This window comes from Amblyomma americanum, chromosome 4 (genome assembly GCF_052857255.1).
Source record: "Amblyomma americanum isolate KBUSLIRL-KWMA chromosome 4, ASM5285725v1, whole genome shotgun sequence".
NCBI classification, from domain to species: Eukaryota; Metazoa; Arthropoda; class Arachnida; order Ixodida; family Ixodidae; genus Amblyomma; species Amblyomma americanum.
The window spans coordinates 85,763,447-85,785,361 of record NC_135500.1 but is presented as its reverse complement, the minus strand read 5'-3'; the positions used below and the strand labels follow the sequence as shown (position 1 = coordinate 85,785,361).

Sequence of the window (21,915 nt, the reverse complement as noted above, 5' to 3'; positions counted from 1 at the left end):
GCTTGACGATTAAGGTCTCCTGACCATATGAGATATGTAAATCTCTAGGATCGTTGAATAATTATTCAACATGTCACCTTAACTGCCATATGGCCGTCAGTTATTACATCTCCTGGCGCACATTTGGCGGTCTTTTGTGGTTTTCTATCAGTTTGTCGTCGCTCACCTATCAGTGTTCCGTCCATCATCCGGCACTCATCCGTCAGTCCTTATTAAATTGGGTGCTCTTTTTTTTCGATAGCATTAAGACCCCGATGTCGAGAAAAATTGGAGAAGACAAGCTTTGCCTCAAGGCTAAATAGAGAGAACGCAATGAGTTAATGGCCGTAGAATCATAAGGTCGTTACCTGATTTACATTCATACAACCCCGAGAGTCGCCATACACCTTCTGGCGCAGTGGTGCAGCTGTTGATCGAAGCGTCAACTCCCTGCGGCGCAGGTGCTACCGGCGGTGGGTCTTGAGCGACCCAGGTTGGTCTTCTTGAGTGACCAATCATTCATTTTATTTCCACCTAGCGCGGTGCGCAACTTGCTCAATAACCAGTAGGCAGCGCTTTAAATCACGCCGCAAGTTCAAGTGACCTAGATGCTACACCTGCCTCGTAGGTTGCTATCTAGGCATCACCTGTCAGCTATGCTCGTCATTTTTCGCTCACAAAGCAGTCGTTTTATTTTTGGGTAGCGGGGCATTTAAGGCTATCGCTTTAAAACTGTCCGGCGTATATTGTTCTCTGAAGCCTCCATGAACCATCTGGCAGGGGTTAGCGTTCGGCAAAGTGGAGAAACAGAAAGTCGCCTCTCAATATATAGAGAAGAGGGAGAGACCAGAAATTCGAGAACCCAGGGGGTGGTTGCCGAAGACGAAAGAATTCATGACGCGGCCAGAGGGCTGCGAAACCTGATGATGTTTGCTAAGGGAAAAACCAGGTGGGTGGCTACCATAGAAGAGGAGGAGAGTAAATAGCAAAATTACAATCGCTTTTCAAATGCCGCTCTAATGCTTACGTGGTTGTGTGCAGGCCATCTGCACATACAGGTCACGTTGTATAGAGAGATCAGGTTTTGAAAAGAAGACCAAGTGTCCAAACGAGTGTTGCAGTCAGGCGCAAAGAAAGCGTGCAATAAAGGTGAATGTAAAGAAGTTTGTGTAATCTCTGGGGTGATGCAAAGAGAAATGAAAGTGTAATGCTATGCATTTCCGTCTTGTTGGCCCACCGATTGTCGGTCAATTTATTTTACCCAAGCTTGTCTTCACAACGTTGTTTTCTTTATATTTGTGAACGTCAACACGGAAATAGCATGCCTGCTATTTTGCGTAAAGTATTGTGCCAATATAATAAAGTTAGGCTCTGCACCACATTATGCCCAAACTGGAGTTAACATAAGACGATCGACACAAATGGCACGTTTTTCTTAAGTTCTAAATAAACCCTACAAGTCCTGCAATCTGCACTCTTCCTTAGCTAGTATGGGCAGCTGGTTATCGAAATCAGTGCAAATTACGGCACCGAAAAAGCCAGAGTTCACGATGTAATTTTCGACGGCAGCGGAAACCACGCCAGAAACCACTGTGCGGACGAAGCCGCCCAATCTGACGACTACGAGGTACTTCGTGTGTCTATTTCCATATTAAGCTTTGACCCAGCGGGCTTACTTCACACGCTTTCGAGGAAGCTCATACTTGCTGCGTGGAACACGGGCGAGTTTTACAAGTGAAATAGATTGGACACAAGATATGATTGAAATTTTTATAGAGCAAGGGCATCTAGGGCCAAACAGCACCATGGCAAAAGGTATTTTTCTTCTCAATGTAGAGTCAGAGACCCAATTTTTAAGTATTTAACCCTGAAAAAGCCGAGCGCAAGGCCAGGGGAAGGCTTGTACCCATTGAATAACAGGTGGGTACCTGGCGGCACTGCGGATCGAAAAACAAATCTGCCGCATGCGTGGCGGGTGCGCTAACCAACAGGCCACCGCTTCGGGGGCTCAAGCCAAGTCAACGCTTTCCTTTCTTCTTTCTCCTATGATACTGCAACTAAAGCAACACTCTTCTGCCCTCTGTGGCATGGTATTAATTTTTCAAAGCAACAGTCCTTCCGACCGCGGCGGCAAAACTTGGCGGCCCTCGTAACCTGAAAAGCACTGTTCAGTTTTCTGAGAGCGATATGCTTGAGTGAACGACTATTATTTTTCTCTAACGCTCCCCTTTTCATATTTTACATTCCCTTATCGTTTGCCCCCAGTACAGGATAGCCAATCGGAAGATGTTCTGATTGACCTTGCCTTTCTTCTTTCTCTCTTTGCCTGGTTCTTTTCCTACGCCCAATTCATGAGAAATTCAAGTACACTAAGGTGAAGTGTGTTGAGCTATGTACTTTGTACTTTTTACTTGTCTCTTGTGTTTCGGCGCGAAAAGATTACGGAAAAAAATTTAAAAATCAAGCAATGATATACGACATGCCAACCAACGGTAATTCCAGTCTCCTTCCATGCTCGTGTCTACCATTCCCCACCTTGTTTTAAAGCGACAGCTTTTAAGGCTCCATTGTGCAGAAAACCCACGTGTCGACGTTGTCGGTGTCGGAGTTGTGAGCGAAATACAACGGGTATGTCTCTGGCATGCGATTCCCAGAGAGCAACCTAGGATGCAAGTGGGCCACCTAGGTTATGTTGCCAAGCGCAGCCATCTCAACCTGCCTACCAAATAGTGAGCAAACGACCCACTGTGGCAGATGGCAGATAAATTATTGATTGGTTACTTGGGAAAATCAACTTGTGCTGCACAAGGCTCACCGCTGGGAACACCCACTATCACAGCGCAGTGGCGCATAGCTTAACCGCTGCAGCACTTTAGAACTGCTAATATTAATAGCAGAGAAGCTAGGGCCTTGACAATAATTTCTATTGACAATACAAAAGCATCAGACAACAGCACGTAGAACAAGCAAAACACAGACTCGTGCACGTAGCAGCATCACGTACCTCTAGTTCGCGTTTGTCCCATTGGCACTGGCCGCAGTTGATATCCAGGATTGTCCTGTTGTTCTGTAGAAGCGTTGACAGCGATATCGCGTCCAGCCAGCGTAAAGTGAACTCTTCCAGGCGGAGCATCGTCACGGTTCGGTTTTCCAGCAGCGCGTTGAAAACGAGTCCTGCTGTTTGAGAGTTCTCGGGATAGAGTATACAAACCACAGTCACGATGGCTGGAGCCGAAGGGTTGGCGAGCATCCGCAGAAATTTTGTGCCATGTGTGTAAGACGAGAAGGTGGAGTCCAACACCAGAGATTTCAGAGTGGTCATGCGTGTTAGGGCATCCAAAGCCTTTTCCAAGAAGATCTGCGCTGAAGGTTGCTGCAGAAGAGCGAGAGCAGTGAAGGCGAGATCTATCTGACGCTATTGATAATCGTGTGCCATCTTGGCACTGAAGCTATCAACATTGCTAACCTTCCTGCGAAACGAGTTCTACGCAGTGAATTCCAGAAGCCCTTGTACTTTTTGGCGACATATTTCAGGTTATACCCTCTGTTATGGCAACACTGCTCTACCTGTCAAAGGGTTATGTGCTTGAGCATCGAAAGAAAGCTACCCGCAACAATACGCATAGGGCTTCAAAGCACGCAAATGACTTGGCGTGGAACGAAATATGCCTCCCGATCTCATTCAATATATTTAAGATTAATTAAATCTGAGCTGCGAGGTAGCCCCACCGTTTTCGATATTGTGAGCTTGAGATATTTTCCGTACCAAATTGATATTCGATTTCTTGATTGTGGGATTTAACGTCCCGAAGCGACAAATGGGCTATGTTGGACGCAGCAGTGCATGACTGAATATTTATTAAGACAACTTGCGATTCTTTAATGCGCGTTGACATTCTACACCGCACCGATGTTTTAGTTTATCGTCTGCATGGAAAAGTTATAGGTCCATAGAGGTGTTCCTGAAGTGATTCAGGCTATGAGGGAGGTCATAGTGAAGCGCTCTCGAAATTTCAGCCACCTGGGGTTCATTAGTATGCACTGCGCACAGAACACGGGCCTCCAGCATTTCGCCTCAATCGAAATTCGACTACCTCGGCCGGGATCGAACCAGCGTCTTTCGGGTCAGCAGACGAACACCGTAACCATTCAGCTTCTGCACTGGCCTGAGGTCGGTTATAGTATTGGGCCACTGTCTACGAGCTATGGTTCGCTATAAAAATGTACAAAAGCAGCTGAAAAACACTGAATATTTTTCTTTAGCATCTTTAAGGCTTTTTACAAAAACTTTTAAAATTAGAGGAAGCATACGTCGAATAGAGGGAATTACGAAGTCTCCCGAAAGCTGCATCGAGATTTTGGTACTAATATTTTCTCTTTAACAGAAATTTTTGAGAATGCTTTTTAGCAGTTGTGTATATTTAAGGATTAAAGCGAGCAACATCTTGCACAAAAATTATGATATCCAAGCACCAGCGATGGTGGCAAATACTACTCGAATATGTAAAGTGCGCCGGCCGGGCAGGCTTGTGCGCAGCGTGAGAAGGAGGAAGAATTTTTTGCCCCACTGCGCCAGACTTGGGCTCCGCTGGGACACAGAAATATAGACGCACTGAATCTTCATCGACTAGATTACCTAAGCGTCCGAAGGGGTGCGAAATGCCGCAAATCAAATGCTAAGCCGTGTTGTCCGCTCTTGTAACGAAGCCTTTGAGATGCAAAACTGGGTAAAGAATACCAGACTAAATACCTGATGAACGCCTTGCCGTTTTCTATAAGATACTTTAAATGAACTGTATTTATGCTTTCATCGGAGAGAAAAGAAAATTTTCGAGACGCAAAAATGATGAACAACAGATGTGAAAACAACAGGCGCGACTCTAATGCAATCAAGGGGCACGGACACCCCACGGGACAGCAGATTAACTGGGCAGACACCACTATCTTAACGAAAGAGATGATCCTGACGACGCACCTTCCGCTCAAACCCCTAGCCATACACACGATGCAAGCAACATTAAACAAGAGCAAATGCCTACGCCAAGCATCGTGCCTGGTCATTGCTTCATATTCTTCGCATATTAATCCTCTCCTGTCCTGCTCTTTGTACTCAAGAAACCCGGACAGATTCTTTGCTTCTGGACTACTGTCAGTTATTTCTTGATTTCATTGAATACGTCGCCAGTGCATGCACAAGTGTCAGTTTTACTTCAGGGTTCAAGGATGAAAGCTGATCCTCATGAGCAGAATTCTGGTGAGCAAAGCGACCCTGTACAACATCTCATACGAAGTACAAACCACATCAACTTAGACTACCACTAACACTTAATAGTTCACATTCATCTGTAGTGCCAGTGGGAAGAAAATGGTTTTTGTTCGCCCATAACGCAAAAGAAGTGCTCCCGAGATGCCAAAGAATGTTCGAAAAATCAGCACTGGATAAATTGAATCTTTCAGGCACTGCTTTAGTGTCCTAATGAGCGTCTGAAACGACGGCGCATGAAGTTAATCTTCTATGACCTTCATCACGTGCGCAGTACGCCTAGTCATCTAGTCCGAAATTTAATTAAGTCCTTTGCGCTGCACTTAAAGGAGATCGGTGGAGGCAACCGTGATCACGGCAATCAAGACCACTCGACCTGCATGGCGTCTAAATAAATGACACGTGTATATGAGACGGGAATGAGAAGAAAGTAGCGCACAGAAAATTAACAGCAGTGAGTGTTAATCATATTACCTGGGGGTTTATAAGGATACCGAAAATTTTGAGCGTGTTCAGCTTTGTCGTTTCCATCAGGCCGACTGTCAAACCGAGCAGCGAAGTTGGTTCGTCTAAGACAAACTCGACTTGGCAGAGTGATAGTTCGAGGAGATGCAACTTCAAGAGGCGTTGGATGACGTTGAAGGCTTGTGATGTGGCATCGACGCCCAACCGACAGTTAGTAATGCAGAGGCAAGTCAACCACGTATTCCATTCTAGGCTGCTGAAGAGGACCGCGTTGCAGGCTCGGGATCCCCGTGGCGAAAAGGTAATCTGAAACATTTTGAACGCTTATACAACGGAAGCTCGCTGATATTAAAAAGGTATCGCAAACGTTTGTTGCAGGCAATAGGACAAGTACGAATAAAAGTTGGTTAAAATATGCAAAATGTTAAAACTTTGAATGAGGTCATGCAGAGACCTCACTGACTTATAGCACACATCTTCGCAAACGCTGAAATCAACTTTTCGATTAATTCAGTGCGGTGGTCACAGCTGCGTCCATACCATCTCTTCTAAAAAGCTTCTGATCGTTTTTTTACGAGCTCTGTTGGAATACCGCCGTTACTAGAGGACTGAAACCTAACTACATTTAAAAATTTCAATGCAACAAAAGATGAATTTTATTATCGCAAGGGCATCTGTGGCCAGCGAGGGAAGCGGCAGAAGGATTTTTCTTTCTGCGAGGCAGAGTAAGTGGCCCATTTTTTTTGTATTTAACCCAAAGTAGCCGAGCACAAGACCAATGGAAAGGTTGCAGCTATTGTATCATCATCGACAGGTACACGATGGAACTGGCACTCGAACCCCGCACCACCGGCATGCGTGACTGATGCACAAACCACTAAGACCTCTCCAAAATTATATACCGGGCGTCCCAGCTAACTTGAGCCAACGGTTAAAAAATTGATTATTAAAGGCAGGCGAGGGAAACCAGTTGCAAATTGGTGACATTATTAATTATTTAAATTAATAAATATTGACTTTATACAACAAATTGAATTTGAAGAGTTGTCGAGCACCTTCAAGAACCCCCATTCCCCATTTACTGTGGAGGAAGTGCTCACATGCGTCTTTTTTTCTCAGCTCCAAAGAAAGCCCGTGAAACACAAAATAAATCTCGTGACTAGCGCACTTGCGCGCAACGATCGTGCTGCTCTCAAGCGTGGTTTGAGTAAACAAAATCGCCTGCAGCCTTGACTCGACGGCGCCGCAGCGGCGATAGGCCAATATGTTGGCGATGGTTTCTCCTCTGCGTCAGCCAGTGGCCCACATGAAGGTGCGAGTTGCCGCCGCCAACTTATCGGCCTGCCGCTTATGCGTGGCTGTCGAATCAAGGCTGCAGCAGTTTCGTTTGCTCAAACCATGCTTGACGGCAGCGCGATCATGGCGCGCAAGTGCGGTAGTCACGTGGTTTATTTCGTATTTCGCGGGTTTTCTTTGGAGCTGGAAAAAAAAGACGCACGTGAGGATTTCCTTACCGTAAATGATGGAGTAGGGGTTTTCGAAGGTGCACGACAGCACTTCAAATGCAATTTTCTGCGTATAGTCATATATTTATTAATTTGAATAATTAGCCTTATTAAACTATTAATAAATTGCAAAACAAAAAATTGCCTGTGGTGCGAGAGGTGGCTGTCACCGATATGCAACTGGTTTCACTCGCCTGCCTGTTACAAATTTTCTTACCCCTTGGCTCATGTTAGCTGGGCACCCGGTTATATTGATGTGAACGAATTATACAGTATTGTGCAATTTTATTTTGAAGACTCAAAAATATCCCCGCCTCAACCGCAGGCTCATTTGCAGTGGAACTGAACACGGAGTTTGCGTATTATGATGACTTTTGTATGGTAGCAAGTTTTACATGGTATTTATATAATTGAGTCATGCATGAAGCGAAAACGTAATCGTCTGCATAGCGATCAGTGAACCGAAATAATAAAACCCGCAAACGCCGTTTTTGCGCTGAAGAGCGGCAGTGACGCCATCTCTTTTCTGCAGTGGAAAGCTTCCCGACAAGGCGCCCGAGCGTTGCAAGAAGCGCGGGCCCTCTGAGTATGCCGTTCCAGCCGTTTCCTCTACTGCAACTGAAGCGCTTCCAACATTTTCGGCTAACCAAGCGGAAAAAAATGTCAGAACAACTTATTTAACTGGGCTTTACCTTTCAAAGATTATATTGTCGCCGACAAACGTAGGGCGGCACGAAAAAATGGCTTTTGTTAATCCGAAGGCCAGAAACCCAGCAGCGCGCGTTCGAACGGGAACGTCCTCTTCTTCGCTCCCACACGAGCCCAGTCATGCCGCTCGGCCGCATGGCGGCGCTCGCAGAATGTGAGCAGTGTGGCATTGCCCCCCTCCTTTCAAGAGGCATCGCCTCGATGCCTCCGGCAAGGGGGATAAAGAGTGTGGAGACACCGAAAGTGCGATGGCGTGTGGTGGCAGCACTGAATGTGAACTCCGGGAGGGGCTAACGGGCGTAATACGGTTTCATGCGGGACACGGGGACGACTTCAGACTTGGGCGGGCGAGAATACCGGACAACTCCTTGCGGGTACACTTCATAGTTCACATCGCTGAGTTGACGTAGCACCTCGTAGAGACCGAAGTAGCGCCGCAGAAGCTTTTCAGAACGACCGCGCACACGTATAGGGCTCCATACCCAGACGTGCTCGCCGGGTTGGTAAATCACCTCCCTGTGGCGGAGGTTGTAACGCCGGGCGTCAGTTGTCTGCTGGTGGCGAATGCGTTGTCGATCAAGGTGGCGAGCGGCTTCTGCATCGCGAACGAATTGGTCAGCGCCTGGGACAGACGAGGGGGTTCCATCCGGGAGCAGCATGGCGTCAAGCATGGTCAGGGCATCTCGGCCATACACCAAACGGAAGGGGGTGAAGCGCGTCGTTTCTTGGAGGGCGGTGTTGTACGCAAACGTAATGTAGGGAAGTATTTCGTCCCAGTTGCGATGGTCAGCGTCGGCATACATAGACATCATATCTGTGATGGTCTTGTTCAGTCTCTCAGTAAGTCCATTCGTTTGAGGATGGTAAGCAGTCGTTTTTCTATGACTGGTGCCACTAAGGCGGTGGACCTCGTGTGTAAGAGCCGACGTAAACGCGGTTCCCCGGTCAGTTAATACAACCACGGGGACGCCGTGGCGAAGCACGATGTGGTGAACAAAGAACTGTGCAAGTTCAGCCGCGGTGCCACGGGGAAGAGCCTTGGTTTCACAATAGCGGCTTAGGTAGTCCGTGGCAACAACAATATACCGGTTTCCCATGGAGGACACCAGGAATGGGCCCAGTAAGTCCATGCCGACTTGTTGGAATGGGATTTGCGGTGGATCAATTGGCTTCAGAAGGCCGGCCGGTTTTGTCGGTGGTACCTTCCGTCGTTGACACTCACGGCAGGTTCGAACGTAGCGTTGGACGACCGCAGCAAGCCGTGGCCAGTAGTACTTGTGGCGGAGGCGTCCCAATGTTCTGGAAAAACCGAGGTGGCCAGAAGAAAGGTCGTCGTGGCATGCAGCGAGAACTTCCTTACGAAGCACGGTTGGGACAACGAGGAGATACGCAGTGTCAGTCGGACCGTAGTTTTCCTTGTAGAGGACTCCATCTATTAAGCAAAACGACAAAAGTCCGCGCGAGAAGAGTCTGGGCGGAGACGGAGCGGCTCCTTCGAGGTACTCGATTAGAGGCAGCAGTTCACAGTCGGCCCTCTGGTGGTGGGCAAGGTCGGATGTGGTGACAGCGCCGAGGAAAGCAGAATCGTCGTCGGACTCATCTGGTGGGCACGGAAGAGGAGCTCGGGAGAGACAGTCTGCATCGCTATGTTGCCGACCCGACTTATACACGATGGTGACGTCGAACTCTTGCAACCGAAGGCTCCACCGTGCAAGTCGCCCCGATGGATCTTTGAGGTTCGCAAGCCAGCACAAGGAGTGATGATCGCTGACGACTCGAAACGGGTGGCCGTACAGGTATGGACGAAATTTTGTGATTGCCCACACAACAGCGAGACACTCCTTTTCCGTTGTGGAATAATTCACTTCGGAACGGGACAAAGTGCGACTTGCGTATGCGATCACGAGTTCCGCGCCGTCTTGCCACTGCACAATCACCGCACCGAGGTCCACATTGCTGGCATCTGTGTGCAGTTCCGTGTCGGCCTGCTCGTCGAAGTGGGCAAGGATAGGCGTAGATTGGAGGCGGGCCTTAAGCTCTATGAAAGCTTTTTCCTGAGCTTGGCCCCAGAAAAAGGGTTCGGCGTCTTTTGTCAGGCGAGTCAGCGGCTCTGAGAGCTTGGAGAAGTTTTGAACGAACCTCCGATAATAGGCGCAAAGCCCCAGGAAACGCCGCAAGCTTCGTTTATCTGTTGGCTGGGGAAATGCAGCAACGGCGGCGGTCTTTTCTGGGTCGGGGCTAACGCCCTGAGCGCTCACAATGTCGCCAAGAAACTTGAGCTCCCGAAATGCGAAGTGGCACTTTTCAGGCTTGAGAGACAGACCCGCAGAACGAATTGCTTCGAAGACGGCACGCAAACGTTTCAGGTGCTCCTCGAACGTGTCGGAGAAAATCACGACGTCGTCGAGATAGACAAGGCAGGACTACCACTTCAGGTCAGTTAGTACGGTGTCCATCATACGTTGGAACGTCGCAGGGGCTGAACACAAGCCGAAAGGAAGCACCTTAAATTCGTACAGTCCGTCAGGAGTAACGAAGGCGGTCTTTTCTCGGTCACGTTCGTCGACCTCGATTTGCCAATAACCGCTACGAAGGTCGAGTGACGAAAAGTAGGTAGCATGGCGTAGGCGGTCTAATGAGTCATCAATGCGCGGCAGTGGATAGACATCTTTTTTGGTAACGTTATTGAGGCGGCTATAATCTACACAGAACCGTAGGCTGCCGTCCTTCTTTGCGACGAGGACAACAGGTGACGCCCAGGGGCTCGTCGATGGTTGTATGACGTCGTCGTGGAGCATTTCGGCAACTTGGCGGCGGATAGCATCGCGCTCCTTCGACGAAACACGATAAGGACGCTGACATAGCGGTCTCTGGTCACTGTCGACGATAATACTGTGCTTAGTTATTGGCGTCTGGCGAACCTTGGATGTTGATGCAAAACAGTCGCGGAAAAAGTCAATAGGGCTTTCCACGCGGCGTTTCTGATTGGTCAGAAGGTCAAGGTTCACGTCGGTCCTAATGGCTGTTGCAGTGTCCTGTTAGGCTATTTCGGGAGCCGTTGTTGATAAGGCACATTGGCCGGCATGTTCGCCAAGTTCTTCAAAATGAGCAATCACCGTGTTTTTCGTCAAATGTTGGGGTTCACAACTAAAGTTTGTCACTAAGAGCGTGGTACGCGCGTGAACAAGGTCGACAAGGGCGCGAGCAACGCCAACTTGCCGAGACAGTAGCAGCGACATATTCGCTTCGGCAATGCCCCGAGTACCGGAGCTGGTATCACACTGGACTGTGACAAACATGCTTGCTCTCGGCGGTATCGTTGTGTGGTCATCAGAGATGCGTAATGGTGCTCTGTGCGGCTCGGGGTCGGTATCAACGGCTCGCTGTGTCGAAAACGATACCAATTGCTCATGCAGGTTGATGACCACCCCATACTCTTTAAGGAAGTCCATGCCGAGAATCAGTTCTTTAGAGCACTCTCGTAGCACGGCGAAGGAGCCAGTGACAGTTGCACCGCGGATATTTATACGGCTCGTGCAGACGCCAACCGGCGTTGCCACATGGCAACCAGCTGTTCGTATCTGCGGCCCATGCCAAGGTGTTAGAACGTTTCTGAGGGTTGCGGCTAGGTTACTACTCATGACAGAAAAGTCGGCTCCGGTATCGACGAGTGCAGATACGTCATAGCCATCGGCGGCAACAAGAATTTCGGCGGCGGAAACAATTGTTTGACAATTTGTCGGCGAGGTTTTTGGTGCCGTCGTCGACGGGGTTGTCGCTGAGGTCGTCGGTGAGGTCGGCGGTGGGATCGTCTTTAAGGTCAGCGGGTGGGGTCCTCGCATAAAATCGTCGGATGGAGGCTGTTCACTGTCTGCGGCAGCGGCGGTCCTACCCCCAGAGAACGCCGTCTTCAGTTTTCCCGACGTGGGGACGTACCTCTGAACTGGCCAGAGGATGACGGGCGGCCGGGCGAAGAGAACCGCCTTGGGGATGGCGATCGGTACTGGCGTCGCTGCGAGGTCGAAGATTGCACGTTTTCAGCCAAGTACTGTTCGATATCCCGTGGCCTTTCACCGTAGCGTGGTCGAGGTGAGTCAGGTGAAAACCCCCTTAAACCCATCCTGCGGTAGGGGCAGTGGCGTAGGATATGGCCAGGCTCTCCGCAGTGGTAACAGAGCGGCCGATTGTTTGGCGTACGCCAAACGTGCGCTTTGCTCACGGGGGGCCTGAACTCCTGCCGCACGGAGGGTGCTGTTGCGATTGGCTCCTGCAGGTATTGCACAGGAGCGATGGGGGAAAAGGCTCGCATCGCTGTCCCGGGACTTCGTAGCGCCTCGCTGTACGTCATAACGAAGGGCGCCGGGTGTGGAGCTGGGGGTGGCTGCACAACTCGTCGGATTTCTTCGCAGACCACGTCCGTAATGGCAGCGACGCTGACCTGTGGAGCTTCAAAGCGAAGTTTCGCCAGTTACTCGCGCACCAGGCTTCTTACAAGTTCCCGAAGGTCCTCGGCGGGCAGCGACGTAGGCGTGTACTGGGACTGGGAAGAGGCTGCTACAGTAGCGTGACGTGCGTAGTGGGCGCCCCGTTCCTGTAAAGAGCGCTCGATACCCATTGCCTCCTTGGTGAAGTCGGACACTGTTCGTGGCGGGTCACGGACCAGTCCGGCAAACAGCTGCTCTTTTACGCCACGCATTAAGTGTCGTACCTTCTGGGCTTCGGGCATTGCAGGGTCGGCCCGGTTGAACAGTTGCGTCATGTCCGCTTTCTCTTTTCTTTCGCTGCTGGTAAATGTCGCTAGCAGCTCTCGACGAAAAGCCTCCCAGGTGGTAAAGGAAGCTTCGTGGTTCTCAAACCACGTTTTGGCCGAGTCCTGCAGCGCAAAGTAGACGTTGCGCAGCTTGCGGTCGCCGTCCCACACATTGAAACTCGCCACTCGGTCAAAGCTGGCCAACCAGTCTTCGAAGTCCTCGAACCTGTCCCCGTGGAACGGTGGCGGCGATCGAGGTGCGTGAAGGACAAATGACGGGGCACTCCCGGAGTGCTGACTTGTCAGGCTAGCCGCGGTGGATGTCATGGCCCTTACCGGCGCTGTCAGTTGGCCGAACTCGGGTTGTAGGCCTCGCAGGCGGCGGCTCGCTTTGTGGACGGGTGTTGTGTCCAAGCGTCGCTGATCAGCGTCAGAGTTGCCCTCGGGGTGAGTGTTCATGGAACGACACCCAGCACCTCCACCAAAATGTCGCCGACAAACGTAGGGTGGCACGAAAAAAGGGCTTTGGTTAATCCGAAGGCCAGAAACCCAGCAGCGCGCGTTCGAACGGGAACGTCCTCTTCTTCGCTCCCACACGAGCCCAGTCATGCAGCTCGGCCGCATGGCGGCGCTCGCAGAATGTGAGCAGTGTGGCAATATTGATCTCTTTTCGTGCCGAGTGACTATCCAATTCAGCTCATATCCTCTACTTTCGTGAATGTCCGAATGCTTGGAGGGTGACAGCAGAAAACAGGTGGCGCCACTGTCGCCCTTCAGCGAAAAAGCGGCGTTTTATGGTTTCGGTTCGCCGATATCAGTGCAGACGATTATTTTTTCGCATCATGCACAGGTCCACTAAGTACCGTTGCAAAACTTGCTTCGATACAAAAGTTACCATAATATGGAAGCTGTGTGTGCAGTTTCACCGCAAACGATCTTGCGGTTGAAGCGGAAAAATCTTTGAGTCTTCACGATAAAAATGCACAATGCCATATTCACTAAGCCCATCAATGCGCGTTAATACATGAGAATGGTACACTAATCTTGACAAAAGTCTGCGCATCCATAGCACGCAATTCGGGTAATTACCTTGTGACCAGAACTACCGCAATGGGCTAAATGCTGCAATCACTTTTTAATCTATGACTTTAATCTATGGCCATCGCTAGGACGTGCCAGTGTCAGGGGAAGTTTGTTTGAACAACATATGGCGGTATTTTATCGCGTCAAGTCATGGGCAGGAAAGCAGTCGACATCAACTATGCTGATGATCTCAGAAAGACTGCACAAAACATGTTTCTTCACGAAATACGGTGTTCCATTTTCCATAGCTTTGCACGTGATTTATCAGGAGTCCGTTTGCCCCAGTCGTGCGATCTTGGCTCTGGCGACATGCGTAGTGGCTGTTCTCCATGCTCGTGTTGTGTTGTATCGAGTTTAGTGGCGCATAAGCATCTGTGGCTATCATGCGCCAAGTTGAAGCTATAGAGAAAAATTGCTTCTAGGATAACTTTATAAAGTGAGAACACAACGGTGGTGTCGACCGTCGAAACTGTTGGTTCTTATTCCCCACTGATGAGGAAAGCTAGGAAAGTTGAAAAATTGTCAGCAATACAGCTCTAAAGGGCCTTCGATATGATATTGATATACATTTTCTAGTGCAATATATCTGCAAAGGTGCGCTTTGTGGGTATTCTAGTGTAATTTGAAAGCTATGCGTGGACCCTACAAATTAGAATCAGTTTTTAAAAATGGCTATTTGCAGTAGCTGGCAACCAGTTAGAGCGACACAACTCACCGCGCGTCCCCCAGCCCGATGACGTCACAGGGCACAAGGTCCAGACTTTAAACTCGCCCCGCTTGCCCCCTGACATCCTTGTGTTAGAGCACGCACGGCGAAGCGCGTCGCCCTAACCGGTTGCCAGCTACGGCAACTTTTGGTTTTTAAAAATGATTTTTAAATTAGAGGTTCCAAGAAGAACTTTGACTCAAATACCCACAAAGACCACCTCTACACATATATTGCAATAGAATATGCCCCTCGAAATAATTTCAGGGTTGCTTTATTGCTGCATTACTAGCCATTTTTTTTTCACTTTCTTACCTTTTCTCATCACTACGTACTACGAGCTGACATTTCATACTCATACTCCGAGTCCTTGTCCGGAACTTGAAAGTCGCGGTCATGAATATGACTAAGTTTCTGAACTGGAGGGAACAAGTGCTTATTCGGGGGTCCAGACCAAAGATGTAGTTGCGTATCCTGCTGCTTGCCAGGATGACCACGGTGTGCTTCACGAAGTGCAGTCGTTTAATGTTCGTTCCTTAACTTGAAATACGGGGTCACCACTTTAATAGCGGGCCAATCATTATTCCCCTCACAGCCTTCGCCCCCTAAAACAAAGTGCACATAGAATAGAGTGATATCACGGAGGCTCTTCTTTGCTATCCACTTGACCCCCCAACAGTCACCTCTGTCCGAAATTTGCACCAAAATGGTCTCTTAGTAATTGTCCGCCCATCTTCGAGAAACCGAATAATTTCTTTCGTCTATTCCAACTCGACTTAAATCGAACAGAGTGCCTAAAAATGCATGACAAGCTGGATTTATATCAATATAAGACAGCCAGCTTATGACTACCCTGGCTCTTCCAACCATACTATTTGGTGAAAGATACTTGGATTATCTTGATTTTATGCCTTGCTGAAGAGTGGTTGCTTTGATTCAAATTTCGTCTTCAATGCGCTTCTGCTCAGTGAATTTGGAAGTGTACTTCGTTAAAAAAACCTAATAAATGTCGACTTCTTGCACCTGACATCACCTCTTTTCGGGGCCTTAAACTGGAAACGAGCGCAAAGAATAATATTTAAGTTAAACTGTTATTACATTCTGAAGCCATTGTAGTTACAAATGAGACCATACTAAACTGTTTAAGCTATGACATCTGCACCCTATGATGATATAGCTTTATCGCTAATTGCTTTGTTCGAGCACTCAAAATAATAAGGGCTAAAACAAATGTGGCAGACTTGGTTGTTCTCTCACCTCAACGCATACGACGCAGCGATGGGCACCAACCATGTCGTGGACGAAATGGGACACATATTGGAGTAGCATTTCATCTCTGGTGTATCCTTCGTGCGGAAAACCCTCGAAGAATCGAATGGCCACTTTTCTGGGGGCAATCTCTACGACTTCAGCCGCCGTGAGATACAGCAGTTCATTGACCGCCTGGAGGTTGCTTAGCAGCTCACATGTCTTTCCCGGACCGTCGGTGCATGGCAAAGGTAATTTTAGACTGGCTCGTGTGTAGGGTGTTCGAATTTCCAGCAAACCAGAACCTTTTGGCCGCTTCGCATTCAGACGCTGGCGCACAAACTTGCGCAGAGCGCTGCGAACACCATCGACCTCCATGTTGCCCTGCAAGGAATTAGACGTTCCTTGCAACCGTCGCCATGCACTATAAAAGGAATGCGTATGGGTACCCCGTGGTGCTCATTAAATTCATTTTAAATACTTAGCAGCGGAAGCAGCTTGCGTAAACATGCTGCGGGTCGGCGGAGTCAGGGCGTAGTTTTAGAGGAAGAATATTCTGGACCCCTTCAAAAAACAATTTTTAGTAAGTAATAAGAATAATTACCGGCTTGAAACTGAAAAATTGGCTGATTCCAATATGATTGAGCTCTGCAGCTGATGCCTTCATAGAGAGAAAAAAGCTTTTTGTCTCAGTTTCTTTACGGCGGGACTGAAATCCTGCTGCAGGAAGACTTTCTGCGGCTCTAGTTGTTAAACGTATATGTGAAGGAAAGCGTACACAAAGCTCTGACTTAGCAACTACCAATGAGTGTTATTCGCCACGTGACTGTGTTTCGGCTTTAAGGTTCCTACTCCGTAATGCTATTATCAGCAAACAACGTAGGCATGGCTGGGCACTTGTCTATTCGACATGACGTACGCAAAATCAGATAGGCGGAATTGTTCCGGAGGTCCGCTTCAAAGTGTGTTCTTCGATAGCCTCGCCATTTTGTCCCCACGCATTACTGCTCTACAGGCGCAGGCGCAACAACTCCCCAGTCTTTGTCAACTTGAACATAGGGCGGAGCCTTTTGAGTCTGGAGGGATAAAAAAAATGAGCCGACGCTAAGGCAGCGATCGAATATCGAGTGATAACGCACCTGACATAGTTTGCTGGTTCAAATTTCTGCCGCGAACTAGACTAACTTAACTATTACGCGAGTGTAGCAAAACACGGGACAAGGTACAAAGCAAGAGGCATACAACAGCGCGCCTGAGTTGTGTGCGTCTTTCTTTCTCCCTTGTCCCGTTTAGCGCTGCACACACATATCATGTTCACCGTCACCGATTCGCCCAAGTTTCTACCCTTGTGAACTATATTAACTAGTAGGTTTATGCAGCAGGAAACTCGAAATCGAATGCCACAACCCCGAACACTCCGCGACAAGCGGTTTAGCCGTAACATTCACATGAAGATTCGTAAAGGCGTGGAATTGGGGGCACATAGGTCGCCGTTTCGAATATCTGCCACGAGCAGGGCTCAAACTTAACTAGCAACTTTGTGATGCACGAAACGGTGATCCATGACTAAAGCAGAGCGGAAACAAGACGACGGACGAAGACAGAACACACACCACGAGAACACCACGTGTGTTCTGTCTTCGTCCGTCGTCTTGCTTTCGCGCTCCATTTGTCATGGATCATCGATACCGACTCGGGCAAATTTCCGTCTTTCGCAAAATGCTCAGTCGCATGATACCATCCGGAACATTGTGCGACAAAAGGTTCGCCCACAACTTTTACACGAATGTCGGAACTAATTGGCCCTACTTTGACAACTGCCAGGCAGGGATATATATACCGGATTGACATTGTTTAGTTTCGGGTTGTGGTGCTCGGGCATCACGCTGCCGCCTTTTATTTTGTTCCATTATGCAACCACTACGGTTACCATGACAACCAGTTGGTTTCGATTTGCGTCATAGAGCGTAAGGCTCAGAGCCGAAACGCGAGAAGTGGAGCTTAACCCAGACTCCCCTGTTCTAGAGGCATTGCTTCCCGCCAAGACTAAGTTTCAGTGCTCTCGCCCATCACCCTCCTCGAACGGAGGACGATCCGTTAGGTTTTGTGTGATACCGGACCACAGAGAGAGCGCTGTGTCCAGGGGCGTATTTTAGGGCGTGCCCGTCCTTTGGAGCTTATATTACAATTTCTCCTTTAACGTAATATGAATACCTGTGAAGCATGTGAATACGTGTGAAGAATATGAAGCGTATGAGAATAATCGAAATTTTCGAGACGGGTATTGAATATTTTGCTATTCGGTTCGTTTGAGTAACCAGAGCGTGCATGTTCAAAAATAATAGAAAGGAATCAATTGCGTATTCATGTTTTCTAATACATCAAATCCTAGGTATAAAAATTGAAAAAGTCCGTGGTCAATTTTCTTTGACAACTGTTTCCAGCACAGAACCCACTGCGGCGCTCTACATCATGCTGCCGCGGTCGGTCATCGAGGAACATACCATCGTCGTCACGAGTATTGAGCGCCGCACCACGCCACATTAGTGTCATTGCGGTCAGTTCTCGTACGTGGCTTCCAGGACTGAAAGGCACGGAGGCCCTGGGTTGGATCAGCTTTGACGCCCCTCACTTACTGAGATGTGGCGCTTATTATTGGCTGTCGTCTTTAGAGGCGAAGGGCAATTTTCATGTGCGTATAGCAACACAGCCACATAGTTAATATACCGACTGCGTGTTTCGTACCTCCGAGTGCAGTCCAGTGCGGCGCATTCAGGAGTGGATCGCTGTAATTCGATCAAAGCTATAACTCATAAATTTATATGCTAGAGCGCCGTTGCGCACCAGTGCCGCTTAAACTAGCTGGTTCGCAAGACTCCTCGTTTTACAAGGGTATCACAAAGGTAGGTGAAACAGCTAAATATATCGTATTCGCATTCGATTCAGTTCTATCAATATTCGCTATGCTGATTGATTCGGTTACCATCAACAGTATTTGTAATCAGTTCACTTTTGAAAAAACTGCTCTTCGCACGCGCCTACAAGTTTTAGCCCTGGAAAATGCAGGTACTCAGACATCGATTGACATTTCCTTCATAGCGTCTGGATGGATTGGAGGCATGTGCAAGCGGTTTGGATATGCGAGTACAGAGGATAATTAGAATTTGCCTGAAGCTGCACAGGAGGATAAAAATAATTACAGGATTGCATTTAAGTGTGCTTAAGACCGGAAATGCGAAAGCCTTTCCCTGTCCTCTCCTTCTCCTTTCATTTTTTATTTGTTCAAATTGTTTTTTATAATTTTTTCATTATTTTTTAAAATTATTTAGTTTTGTTACTTTAGTTTTTATTAATTTAGTTTTGACTCTTATCTTTTTAATCCTATTTTTCGTTTGCTTTTATTGTTGTTCTTTTATCATTTGGTTTACATGCATTTTAAATTTTTTTTTGCTTTTTATTTCATTATACATATCTTGCTATTAAGCAGTTGCCTAATCAATGTTTACCTTTTATTTTATTTACGATGCAACTTATGATTGCCAGTTCGTCCCCACAAGTTATGTCCGTCTCCACAACTTACGTCCACGCCACTCATGAGCCAAGAGCGGCTTACGCCTTAAAGAAATAAGGTTGTGCAAAAAATGAAATGACTGGCGTGCACTCCGGATGCCGTGGCGGCCGCGGCAGGGAGTCAACATTGGCCCCCATATAATCCCACCAAAAAGATATAAAAATCAGGGCCAGTTAGAGTTGTCTAAGCGGGGCACCTGGATTTCAAAGGTGGCTACATTTCGAGCAGCCTAGAATCGTTTTCAACGTCATCCTATAGGTTGCGTATTTTGTTGACCTTGGCATATTGAATAGAACATGTTTTCCGAGAGCTAAATAACATCCGACAATGACCCGAGTATTAAGGATAGAACTAAGCGTTCAAGGCATGCAAGGCACTGGCTGTGGTAAACGCTGATTCCGATGGTTAAACTGGCATGTTAATGAACGTATCCAAGTTTTAGTTTCCGTTCACCGCAGAATTGAGCTTACGGAGCCGGTAAAGTTTTAAGTGTTATGAAGAGGCTCTTAGAGTATTGCCATCGATAACGGGTTTGTGTGTGCAGAAACAACGGTTAGGAGTGTTATGGTGACTGGAACGAAACGGAAGCAGAAGCGTAGCGATCAAGCGGAGATTTCTGTTCCTAATGTAATCCGCCTGTCTTTTTTTGAGTAGGGCCACTACCAGCAAACGCTACAAAAAGGTTTATAAACAACGATGGTGTGACTCACGCAACAGTGTATACAAGCGCCTGTTCTGGTTTCGGAGTAGCAGACAACGAAAAATCCGAACCTAAGTTAACACTGCAGTCTTCAGCGCACAAATGCAATCGCTTGTGCTTGGTTTTCCCGCATGCCGTCTGGAGAGAAAAAAGTTTTCGGTGTAAAGCTCGCCCTAACGGTATTGCCGTGGAGTTTAACATATTTCCACGTAGCAGTTGGTGCTGGTAGTTCGCGTCTAGACCGCAGAGAAACGCCAACATCAAGAAGCGCTGAGCAGATGCGACAGCACACCGAGACGGCCAGAGCGGAACGTCAGTTTCTTCTTCAGAAGCGAACAGCGTGGCGCACGAGCTGAGTGCCGAACTGTCGACGAGCGGATATTGGTGTAGACGCGGCATTGCCCTCCCTCTCGGAAAGAGCATCGGTTGATGCTTTAACAAGAAAATAGGGAGAAAGAAAAACCAAAACTTAGTAACGCGGGTCACTGAGCCACTAAATGTCTCGCAAAAAATAGGGCTTCATCCGCATGACATGAACAATCTCTGGTCTCTGCAGACAGCGAGTAGTCCGGGAAACCATATCCGGAAGAACTTCATATGTCACGTCGTTTAGCTGACGGAGAACTCTGTAGAGACCAGAATACTGCTTCACCAGTTTCTCGGGGAGACCGCGGCGTCGAATGGGGGTGCGGACCCACACTTCGTCGTCCGGGACGGACGTCATCGGTCTGTGGCGGCGATTGTAACTTCGGGCGTCACGGCCTTGTTTGTTCAGGATACGCACTCTAGCAAGTTGTCGAGCTTCTTCCGCGCGAAGTGTAAATTCCTCGGCGCCAACGTCGGAGAAGCGGCCATTATGGGGCAGCATTGCTTCCAACATTTTCGACACTTCGCGGCCGTACAACAGACAGAAGGGCGTCCTCCGCGTGATTTCTTGTTGAGACGAGTTATTCGGGATAGTAATATATGGCAGGGGATGCTCAACGTCAATATACATGGACAGCATGTCGATGAGAGTTTTGTTAAGGCGCTCGGTCAGGCCATTTGTATTGGGATGGTAGGCGGTTGTTTTCCTGAGTAGTGCCACTCAGCCACATGAGGGATTCCAAGAGTTTGATAGTGAAAGCGGTGCCTCTATCCGTGATAATAAGTGCGGGGGCACCACGCCTTAACACGATGTGTTCACAAAAAAATTCGCAGCCTCGGCTGCTGTGCTGCGCTGGAGGGTTTTGGTTTCAGCGTAGCGTGTGAGGTAATCAGGGGCGACGAATATCCACCGGTTCCCCAAAAATAAGTTGGAAAAGGGTCGAGATGGTGCCTGCCAACTTGCTCAAACGGGACTCTGGGCACTTGTACAGGATGTAAAAGTCCAGCTGGCTTGACAGGGGGTCTCTTTCGTCGTTGACAATTGCGGCACGTGCCCACATAATGTCGCACTGTCGCCACAAGCTTAGGCCAGTAATAGCTCTTTTGTGTCCGAGCCAGAGTGCGAGCGTAGCCGAGGTGACCGGCGGTAGGCTTGTCATGACACGCCTGCCAGACTTCTTCCCAGAGATTCGCTGGAACTACGAGGAGGTAGTCGCTCCGGTTGGAGAAAAGTTGGCTTGGTACAGCACGTTCTTGCGCATACAAAAGGACTGCGTTCTCGCGAAAGGGTGGGGAACCTCCTTGGCTCGAGTTTTCAGGATGTCGATACGTTTCAGCGGCGGATCCTCAAGTTGCTGACTGGAAATTGTCGCTGCGTCCACGGCTGCGATGAGAGGAAAGTTCGGTTCGTTGCCGTCGCACGCAACCTCGACTGGAGATCAGGACAAGCAGACGGCATCGTTATGCTGGCGCCCTGATTTGTTCACGACGGTCGTGAGGAACTCATGAAGACGTAAGGTCTAAAGCATAAGGCGGCCAGAGGGATCCCATAAGTTCGTAACCAAGTAAAG

The 21,915-nt window shown here is 48.5% G+C and overlaps 1 protein-coding gene across 1 annotated transcript in view; it reads right to left on the bottom strand.

The window, feature by feature from the left end:
• LOC144129637 (uncharacterized) overlaps positions 1 to 21,915 on the bottom strand; it is a 75,447-nt gene that overhangs the window by 39,733 nt on the left and 13,799 nt on the right. The window contains exons 2-4 of the mRNA XM_077663754.1: positions 15,717 to 16,091; positions 5,717 to 6,013; positions 2,984 to 3,352 (exon numbers count right to left, since the gene is read on the bottom strand). Coding sequence (XP_077519880.1) covers positions 2,984 to 3,352; positions 5,717 to 6,013; positions 15,717 to 16,085 — 1,035 coding nt within the window. The 5' untranslated portion in view covers positions 16,086 to 16,091. The remainder of the gene's footprint in view (positions 1 to 2,983; positions 3,353 to 5,716; positions 6,014 to 15,716; positions 16,092 to 21,915) is intronic.